Here is an 11,477-nt window from a genome sequence, read left to right on the forward strand (position 1 = left end):
TGGAGGTTTGGGTTTTTTTTTAAAAAAGGAGAATAGACCAGAAATTCTATGTTTATTCTTCATTCTAACAAAGTCACAAAAGCCCCCCTGTAGGTCAGATGGATTTAAATAGGTGTGGATGAATGAGGAAATGAGGCAATGGCCCATGAACACTTCATCTGAATAACACTAGAAGTGAGCTGTGATGTCATGCTGTGACGAATGGCCCTTTGTGTGCGTTTTGTTTGCCCCTGGAAGAGACCTTTCCTATCTAATATCCTTCTAGTAGCCTACATCTGGTATTGCAGCCAAGATACTTGTTCACCGTTCATTTTCTTATTAAATCATCAGCTGTAAAACCTCTGCCACACTGTAAATCAAATGGATTTAGTCACTTGTAGAAACATGTGCCTTGATGAGGTCTGTAATATTAGATCGGATCAGATTAATCCGTGTGTGTGTGTGTGTGCTCATGATTTTATAACTTCTTGCCGGAGACCAAATTCCTAACTTAAATGGACAAGAGTATCTGACAACTGAAGAAAAAAAAATACTAATAGAGCCACAATTTCCTTTCGGTGACTACAGTCAACCTTGGGGTCAGATCTAGATGTAGAATTAAATTTATTAGCTGTCTTAATCATTCTGTTAATAGAAAGGCCTCACTGGAAGTAGAAATCAAATGTTAAAACAAATAATAATTTTTTAATTATTCAAATAATTTTTTTGGTGAGCCAAACTGAGCGTCTTACAATCTTACAGTGGATGGTCAGTAGGTGGCACCATCAATGCTCTGCTGTATGTAAGCCCATCTTAAATACACACACACACACAGTACCAAAGTGCCAACAACTCAAAAGTGTGGGTGCCACCAGAGTGCCAACAACTCTAAGGATGGATATTCTTTATTCGTTATATTAATATCTATCTATCTATCTATCTATCTATCTATCTATCTATCTATCTATCTATCTATCTATCTATCTATCTATCTATCTATCTATCTATCTATCTATCTATCTATCTATCTATCCAATTATATGTGTCAGTTAATCCATCAGACTGCATCTAGATTCGCTGCTTGTCCTGGTCATTGTGTGGATATGGTGTGAACTGAGAGGCGAGGGAGTGTGAGAGCGTCTCACTTACCAAGTTAAAGAAGGCACAAGGGGCAGGACCACCTAACACGTGTGCCCAACCCCCATTTCCATCCTCTAAACACACACACTGTTCCTCACACACTCTCCTTCTCTTTGACTTTCTTTCAGTGTCTCTCAGAGCTCTAGGTGCTGCTCCTGCTTCCTCTCTCTCTATTTCTGTCTCTTTCTCTTGCTCTCTCTCTGTCTCTCTATTCATCTCCACTGTGTGTGAGATAACATCTGCCTCTGAGAGATTCCAGGAGATTTCAGGAGTTACAAGAGATTCAGTGAGTTTCATTCAGAAATCTGAAGACATCATGAAGTTTGAACTGCTGCTGCTGTTTGCCCTGGCTGGGTCTTTTTGTACCATCACACATGCAAGTAAGTGTATACACACACACACGCACACACATGCACACACCCACACACACATACACGCACACACTTTCTATCATGTTTTCATTCATCATTCATTCTTTAACTTTTATGTCATTTGCATTTTTCATTCGTTCTGCCTGCCTGTGTGCACACACACACACACACGTGTACACTTAGACCTGCTCCTCCTGAATTCCTACTCCTGCATGTGAAAGTTTCTTTAATGTACCTCTTCTTCTTCTTCTTCTTCTTCTTCCTCTCCAACTTTTTTCTTTGACTCATGGCACAATATTGGTCTTTTTTCCCACTAAAACAATGGTTTTAAAGAGACTCTGTGTATTTTAAAAAACTTTGTTACTTGGTTTTTGTAATCCCCTGGGCAATAATGGAAGTTTCCATTAATTAAACTTGTTAACTTGGTAGAAGTGATAAAGCCACAGATTAAGTCATGTGCCTTTAAACTCTCTCTCTCTCTCTCTCTCTCTCTCTCTCTTGCTTTTGAGTCACTTTTAAGTATATGATGTAATGGTGCCCTGCATCTTGGCTCAGTTTTTATAGGGAGATCTCTTTCTTTTCTCTCTGTCTGGGCAGGGTCATATGAGTATATTAATAGATCTGGCACTATATTTAAGAATAGCATTTGCTGTTCAGTGAACAGGCTGGTCAGACTTTTCGTCTCGAGTTATGAAAGCGTGAGAGAGATAGATAGAGAGAGAGAGAGAGAGAGAGAGAGAGACTCAAATTATGCCCATGCAGGGCGGGTACCCCCGCCTTATGCTTCTTGCTCACTCCCCTCCTACATGTCACCATCTTTGGCTGGGTATCAAGCTCTCACCCCCGCAGGGTCTTGTGTGTATGTGTTATTTTTAAAATGCGACCATTAGTGACAAGTCAAGTGCCTGTTACAGTCCTATTAACCTAGCATGACAAACAAACTCTTACTAAAAACATGTCTTGCAGCACACTCATGCTCTGCTTCTCCACTCACTTTAACTGCTTGACAGTTGGTGTTTAACAAAGCTGTCAGACCTAGCAATGAGCCATTTGTATTTATCTGCTATTAACTCCTGTAAAAGTGGCAATAAAGACATTAACGATGATCAGCCGTAATATTACAACCTTTCCATTTCTATTTATTGGAGTTTGTAATGAGGGAAACGATCTATGATTGATATTAATAGTGATATCTTTAATGAATATGAAGTAGATGCGAGAGAGCTTTTTGAAAGCCGGGCTAGGAAGTAATGGAGTAGCTATTAAATGTGATAAAAAAAAGAAAAGTAATTAAATGATTGTTCATGGTAATGTGTATACACATAATAACTGTGGAGAATGATCACTAATAATAAGTGCACAGATATTTGTTCCAACTATGCTATATATATATATATGCATCTTAGTGATGCATATAGTAGTAGTAGTAGTCCCACTACTGCTGAAAGCACAAAGAGTACCTCTGAGGGCAACACCCCAGTGATGTGTACTTAGACCTTAAAGTCTCTAGTTTCTCGCCTAGTCATTCCTTTTGGATAACAACAAAAAGATACAGTCAGTATCTATATATTCAGATGAATAAAGTCCATTCACATGAGCATGGAATGTAAAAAAAAAAGCGGTGTAGTCCAAATGTGTGCATGTGTGCCATAAAATTATTTCCTGATCTCATAAGAATATCTGGCAACAGATGAGAGCAATGTGATGGGATTCTAAAAAAAAAAAAAAAAAAGAAGAAAAGATAGAAACACTAACCATTCCTATTCCTAAACTTAGCCCGAACTAATCATAGGCATTGAGTCATGTGAATTGTTACATTGAGACAAATGTACAAGTCTGAGACGTATTTTTGAACCTGACGCCATGTTTGTAGCTGTCAGAGTGACTTTCAGGGCACTGGAGGACCTGAGTGACCTGAGTGATGGTGTACATGTGGTATATGTAGGAGGAATCCTGTCATATAAATATCTTAATAGCTGGAGTTTAATTTTGAAATTTTTAGGAGAATGTCTGACATTAGTAGGGAGTTTTCCCTCTCTCTCTCTCTGTCTGTCTCTCTGTCTGTCTGTCTTACTCTCTCTGTCTGTCTGTGTCTCTCTTTTTGGCTCTCTCTCTCTTCTGTCTGTCTGTCTCTGTCTCTCTCTGTCTGTTTATTTGTCTCTCTGTTTGCCTCTGTCTGTCTGTCTCTCTCTGTCTGTCTATTTGTCTCTCTGTCTGCCTCTGTCTGTCTGTCTCTCTCTCTCTCTCTCTCTCTCCCTGAACTCTTTGAGGTTGTGTATCTAGAGCAGAATGATGCTGAACACATTCACACTTCAATAGATCTGCATATGTTACAATACCCAGATGATGAATCATTGCACCATTCTATCTCTGGAAATGCAGGAAGATTTGTGTGATAAGAACAACTTTCACACCACTGTACCATCTTTTCACTGTCTCCACTCTAATATGATTTGTGTGTGTGTGTGTGTGAGAGTATGTACGGTTTTATGAGAGTTTCTGTGCCTCCCCAGCACAAAAAAAACATTCCATGTTCACATTCTCCTTATGCAACCCCCCCCAAACACCCTACACACACAGTCATCACAATTTGCAGTGCCTGCTGATTGTGATGTTGATGGATGCGATGGTCTCTCTCTCTCTCTCTCTCTCTCTCTCTCTCTCTCTCTTTCCTTCCTCAGCTTCATCCTGCTCCATCCCTCCCCTCTGTACAGTCTCTCTTTTCCCTTTTATGGTACTTTTTCTTTTAGCTTTAGGAAAATTTTCAGTCTTGGTCATGGTTACTCATTTTGTAGGTTGGACATGCTGATTTTCTATCACACACCCACACACACCCACTCTCAATCATCTCATACACCCGTTGCCATGTGATATCCTGTGGCTTGAGGCCAAAAGTGAACCATACACCCTGTTAACTCCGTTACACAGCCCTGCTATTTCTACACCCTGCCTGCCTCGTGCACCAGTGCTACTCTGTCTCCTCTGTGTCTCTGCTTCTAACCACTCAAACTCCTAAAGCTGCTTCTGCTGTCCATGTCCTACAGCTATGCTGCCACGCCTAGAACACAACTCACCAAGGCTGTGTGTAAGAGCTTATGCATCTGTGTGTGTGTGTGTGTGTGTGTGAGAGTGAGAGAGAGAGAGAGAGTGAGAGTGAGAGAGAGAGAGGGGGGGGGGGAAGGAAGGGAGGGTTAGTACAGTACATTTTAATTATACACCACATTTAAAGGCAACGTTCATTGACCAAAGTACAAAACTTGGTTTGGTTTTCGATCAATTAACACACACCCATGCAAATAAACCCCACAATATACATTGACAACTCATTCAAATTTACTCAAGAGCTCACCGATATGTGTTTTTCCTTAAGGCTTTGATTAAAAAAACACAAAATGAAGAGGCACAAAGGACGTCACATAGACTCGATTGCAAAAGCATGGCAGAGAGCGAGAGAACAGATTGCTCTCTTTTGCTTCACTCCTTGCCACTTTTCTCTGAGTGTGTATTTGTGTATGTGTGTACAATCATGTCTGTGTGTGTAGATGTTGTTGCAGGGGTAGGAAACCATACTTAAGGCTAATTGTTGGAGTCCATGACATAATGAGGCAATTGTTAAGAATGTCTGTTAGGCATAAAGCACACACACACACACACACACTAACATATCCTTCCCATCTCTCTCTCTCTCTCTCTCTCTCTCTCTCTCTCTAACACACACAGACGTACACACTAACATAACCCCTAAATAATTATCAGTCTCTCTCTCTCTCTCTCTCTCTCTCTCACACACACACACACACACACACTCACTCTCACACTGAACAAACAGGACACAAAGTTCTCTACTCATGGACCACCCCTCCTAGTGATGTCTGTGTGTGTTTTTGTACCAGTCTGCTGCTAATGGTGGTTTTGACTAAATGCCTTGCAGCCTGCGTGGCCTGTAGTGATAAAGATAGAACAAATGCCTTCTGCACAAAAGCCTTGGCACAACAATGAAAGACCCCCCTGAAAAAAAGGGATGGTAGAACAAACGAAGTGATATCATGTTTGACATTAAAGTTGATTTCGTGCGTTCGGTTTACTACGCTGTATTATCAGAGACTAAAAAAAACCACACATTTACTGTAAATGGCTATAATAATAATCTATAATTATAACCTACTATTATAACCAACTACAACACTCATTGGAGATGACACACACCGTTGCTTAAAAATAGGGTTTTCCCTCCGGACAGGGCAGAACAAATAATCTACAAAGTGCTATCTATAAAGGAAGCAACTGCTTTCAATGAGGACATTGGAGCATCCTGGTAGCATCTAAACAGGGCAGGACTGTGCAGTTAAAGCATATGAGCTGGTTATAATGTTAGTCTGATTTATTACAAAGACTTAAGCGCGCCCTGTCCAGGGTGTACCCCTGCCTTTCGCCCAATGTGCGCTGGGATAGGCTCCAACAAACCCCCCATGACCCTAATTAGGAATAAAGCGAGTATAGACAATGGATGGACGGATGTACTTTAGTTGCATGGGTAAGCATAACACACTATCAAGCCAAATATGCAATAAGTGGTGTTGCAATAAATCCTGACTGGTTGAGTGAGAAGTTCTTAAATGATATAACTCGAGCATGGCCAGGACTAGAACTTGTACTAAAGCGAAATAGAGCAGTTTGAGAACAAGCTGTAAGAAAAGATGGAAAGTTATGTAAGGTATAAATCATGGCAGGGTGTGGTGTTGGAAAATAATCAGCAACAGATTGGTACAATGCAACCGAATGCGAAGAGGAGTTCCAGCTATCACCCTGAAGCAATATATAAACGTGTTGATCATTTAATTTTAATGGAGTTACCTTTTGATTGGTGAAACAAGTTATAGCAGTTATGAGTTTGCATTTTTCTTTTGAAATAACTGGCATTTATGAAAAGGTGTAATGTTATCACCAGAGACCTGCGCTGTTTTTTGTTTTCTGCACCCCCAAGTGAGCTGGTGCAAGTGTTGCTGAAAAAATATAATAGTAAACTACTTACACCGCCTGAGAATATACACAGATCTGCTGACACAGGCATATAAATCAGCCCAAAGCAGTACCACACCCAGTTTGACAAGTATACTCATTATGTCAATTTTTAGACATTCATTAATAGCACATAGTGTAGCTCTTGCTACTCTGAAACTTTGTGGATAAAATTCCCTCTCCCTCTAGCTTCAAACAATGGTCTCTGGTGATCAGTAGACAGGGCTGTTATTGTAAAGGGTGGTTCCCTTACACATATGGGCTCCAGCTGGGTTCTGTTTAATGCTAAGAACATCTATCGTAAAAGATACTGGGGAGACACTTGCAATCCAGTTCGGTTTAAAAAGAGTGAGAAGTTTTGATGATTAAACTGAAGTTATTTCCTCCCAAGGAACTTGTGCTTCTTCCCAGCTCCATCTAAAGGAAGTGAGGTGACATGTTTGGTATGAGTGATGACGCAGGCGGGATATGAGCTTGTCAGGGAGGGGTTTGGGAGGAGTTTTGCCTTGGATGTGCGGATAGGATATTCTATGTGTATGTGTGTGTGTGTGTGTGTGTGTGTGTGTGCCTGTGTGTATGTGCTTTGTGTAATTTTAACAGAGACAGTTTGTGTCCGAATATATTGACTCATCGGTCTACCACTTCAGCTTACCAGAGCAAGAGTGGGCACATATGTACCTGTGAGAGACAAAAACAAGAGCTACAGTCAAACACAGGCAGAGAAAAAGCATATATTAAGTATAATATATTAAGTCACGCAAAAAACCTGTTTATAAGGCCATACATATGTTTCTATATTGTGTATAATAAATAGCCTGATATGACAGTTTGGAAAAAAAACAAAACAAAACAGACGCTCATCTAATATGCAAATTAAAAAGACATACTATCTATTTAACTCTTTTTATCTTAACAATTAATGGTCTTCATTTGCATATTGAAACATAATGGGTTATTATATTTTATGATATATTTTATGATTTAATAACACCTGTCACTTAAAAGTCAATTCCAAGCCCTTACACTTAAGGCAATGAAGTAAAATAAAGCAAGATGAAGTAACAATTTTCAATTCAATTCATTTCCCCTACAAGATCTAATGATAAAAACATTCATTTGTTAAAATAAGCCATGACATTTCTAAATTTGTTGGTTTTCCTTTTACACAGGTACTCTTGTGGTACCGACAGCAGAGGAGCTGGAGAAAATAAGGGATTCTGTGCCCACTAAAGCAACAGACAGAATAAGTGAGGGGGTAGATGCTGTAGATGCAGCTGTCACTGAAGCATCACCAGCAGAACCTGAAACAGTGGCTACTGAAGTTGCTGTGAAGGAAACAGAGGCACCTTCAGTTAGTGAAGTTCCTGAGATAGGAACAGAGGCACCAGTTAATACTGAAGAGCCTGTAACAGAAACAGAGGCATTATCAGTTAATAATGAAGCTCCAGAAGAGCATACAGAAGCGCCTTCAACAGCTCATACTGAATCTCCTGAGGTAATGCCAGAAACAACAGTAGGACCTGTGGAAACAACAGCAGAAAACACTGTGGCAGAGGAGACAGTAGCAACAGAAGGTACACCTAACATTGAACCTGAGACAACAGATCATGCTGAAACTTCAGAAACAGAGCTGATAGGCACCAAATTCAAAGAAGGTGCTGACCATATGTTCAAACCAGAGACAGAAGACGTGAATGTGGAGGACTCAGAGGGTGAGATACTTACACAGGATTACATTTACAACACTCAGCAGATGCTACTATCCAGAGCGATTGAGCTTTATCGTGTCAGATACACATATGTAATAAGATTAGTCATAATGTTTAGAAGTCTCTCTTTTTCTTTCTCTCTGTAGGTATGAGTACTGGTCAAGTGGTGGGCATTGTGTTTGGTGCACTGGTCGCTGTGGTCGTCATCATTGCAGTGATCGTCGTGGTGGTCAGGAGGATGGGACAATACTCGTAAGTGAACTAGCTACCTCACGGTTTTGTGAAAATTGCATGTAGTTGATGTGCTAGCATTTTTGGATTAAATACCACTCACAAGTGGTGCAATGGCTATAACTGTTTGTCTATTATCAGGGAATTTTGATCTTGAATTGAGACCAAAAAGGCATATATAAGGAGGGGTTTATATTTCTATTAACATTCATGGCCTTTAAATAGAGCTCTACGCATATAGAGCTAAAGAACTTATAGAGAGCAATTAATAAAACGGAGAACAGGTTACATTTTTTGGCACTCCTATTAAGATCCTAACAGCCAGACAAGCCAGTTAACCCATGTAGACACTCACTTTACATTTTTACAAGCCACAGTATGTCGCAGAGGAAGCATTTGTTAACTTTTGCCCTCGCAGACTGGAAGCTGGCATTTTATAGAGGAGACCTGAATGAATAGTTTGGGAAAATGGAGTAAACATCCCAAAACAAAGAGATGGAAACATTTGCATCCTAACAGGAAATGCCTCATGGCTGCTCGCTCTTTGTAATATCACCACGTGTTGATCAGTTGTTTAATTAATATAACCCACTTTTTACACTATTTTGACTGCTTTCCAGTATTATGAGAAAAGTTCATATATCCAGTCTATTCTTATGCTATTTGACTTCTATATATCTATATCTGATTCCTATTACAGTCAAATCCTAGTCATGTGTAGTCTGTCCAAACACGCTTGAGGTAAAAGCTATGTGCTAGCATAGGGCTACATTAGTAGCTTCGGTCATTAGCCATTTTCATTAGCTGCCTAACAACTGGGTCCTCATAACTGTAAACACTTGAACAGCAGACATATTGTGTTCCCTAAAGTGCTGTGATTAGAGCATCATTATGGCCCAAACTGAAGTCATTAGCCTGTGCACTTGGAGCAGCAACATAACTTGTACAAGACATTTGTGTTACTAACAGTAATTGAACATAAATGCGGATTTAATGGCAATAATTTTAGGAATAAAATTGATAATAAAACATTAATAATATATATAATAATATATATATTCAGTCTTTTTAGATATTTTTCCATTGATTTGTTTTAAATTCTAGTTTTTGGAAGCTAATATGTGTGTGTGTGTGTGCGTGCGTGTGTGCATTTCTGTTAATGGTGTGTGTGCGTCATTTGCTAAAACTAATGTTTTTCTCATGTTGTTGCTCTTTTTAGCCCATGAAAAGGAAGGCAGCAGGACAGGAAGAAAAGAAGAAGAAGAAGAAGAAGTTCTGGAAATTCTGAACTACTGAACTGATGTAATTTCCTGTCATTAAATAAGCAAGCTAGGAGCACTCTAACCATCAAGGACTATTAAGGCAGCTTCCTGCCTACCCCGAGCTCTACAGCCATTGATATGGACACTCTACCCTTCCCCCATCGTCATCCACCATACTCCACCTGCCCCACCCAAATTACCCATAACTCCCTCCACTGCCAAAGATTAAGACATGAAGTAAAGAGTGTGTCAAATATAGGGTTAACACATCTGGGTTGTTAGGAGGACCTATTGAACAAACCCATTTACAATCAACAAATACCAAAAAAAAAATTTCTTTTAAAACAATGGCGAGGGATGAGGTAAAGTATGGAAATGAGAAACAGTACATAAGGTGTAAATAACACAAAAAGATTGATCATAACACATCAGCCTTAACCTTCTTTCTCTCTTTTTTTATTGCATTCTATGTATCAGAAGCATTCGTACACACACCCGAACAGTCCTTGAATCTGTATACACATTTAGTTCCTTGTAGCATGACAACAATCGACATCCTGCAGTTGTATGATGCATAAAAGACAACATATAACCAGATTATAAATGAACTGTAACCTGTTGTAAGCTGTCCCAAGCAGATCCTGTCAGGACGAATCAGTCCTTTATGCTATTCTTTCATATTTTAGTATAACCAGTTAATGCTGGCATATAAAACTTTGAAACAGCATTAACAGGAGGACTAGCAACTCTTTCAGTTCATTAATGTGAATTTGAATTGACGTGGTTGTTCTTAACAGCATCCCTTCTTTTCTTTTTTTTTTATAGCAGTAATCACATCATATTTACTTTGCTTCACAGTATAACGCCAGTGTGAATGCTGCTCAAAGTTTTGCTACCAGAGTATTTTTTGGAAATTTTGTTCAATCTGGAAAACATTTAGGAACCTTAGAGACACTCGGTCTCATCAGCCTTTTACATCATGTGGTCTGGCTACCAGACTTGTGTGTTAACCTCAGGTTCACTGGACTAGAAGTGACTCTTTTTTTTTTGCTGTGTAATTAAGGGGTGTGTGATTTGCTGTGCTTGCTTTTAATATGTGCACTGACTGACAAACAATGTTCAATGTAAAAGGGTTTGAGACACTGCAACAATTTGCAACGATGCCTTTTTTTTTAATGCTTAGTCTATACGCCAGGTCCTCACTTTACTGTCTGCCGTCTACGTCATTTTATTTAAATTGCAGTGTTTTTTTTTTTTTTTTTGCCTTTTCGGATGTTCATAATGTTTCAATAAAAAAGTGAAAACTGATGTTGTGTCTCGTCATGTGTTACTAGACGCTGTCTGTTATGTAAGCTGGAACGTTTCTCCAATGACGTTTTTTCAGTATAAATAGTAATAGGGAAAGTTGTCAGCTAACAGTGTTCATGCCTATATCAATAACACACTACAGTTATAACCGTTATTCTGCTAGACCTCACTGGTATCACATCATAACCGGGTCTTTCATTTTGCTGTCCCCGTCTCTCTGTACCTACATGGTCAGTCACGTAATGTGAGGCACATAACGCTGGCACTTGTGTGTGCGTTTCCATGTGGTTTTAGGCAGCAGCCCAGCTCGCCTCTCTCTGGCTGTGAACAATGGGGCTCTTATAGCGCCTAGTCTAAGTCAGACCCTTAGCTTCAGTGTATAGGTGCCACGAAAATTTTCAGACGGGTGGGACACTTCCTGCTCATGCACTATAGCACACATGATGACAAGAGATAGG

General features: G+C 39.6%; 1 protein-coding gene across 1 annotated transcript; it reads left to right on the plus strand.

The window, feature by feature from the left end:
* The first annotated feature begins 1,215 nt into the window (after positions 1 to 1,215).
* si:ch211-156j16.1 (uncharacterized protein LOC564557 homolog) lies at positions 1,216 to 11,019 on the plus strand. Its single transcript, XM_058389998.1, has 4 exons — positions 1,216 to 1,499; positions 7,679 to 8,221; positions 8,365 to 8,470; positions 9,669 to 11,019. The coding sequence occupies exons 1-4, from the start codon at positions 1,436 to 1,438 to the stop codon at positions 9,673 to 9,675; spliced, it is 720 nt and encodes a 239-aa protein (XP_058245981.1). The 5' UTR covers positions 1,216 to 1,435; the 3' UTR covers positions 9,676 to 11,019.
* The last annotated feature ends 458 nt before the right edge of the window (positions 11,020 to 11,477 follow it).

The sequence above is a fragment of the Hemibagrus wyckioides genome, linkage group LG05, assembly GCF_019097595.1.
Source record: "Hemibagrus wyckioides isolate EC202008001 linkage group LG05, SWU_Hwy_1.0, whole genome shotgun sequence".
NCBI classification, from domain to species: domain Eukaryota; kingdom Metazoa; phylum Chordata; class Actinopteri; order Siluriformes; family Bagridae; genus Hemibagrus; species Hemibagrus wyckioides.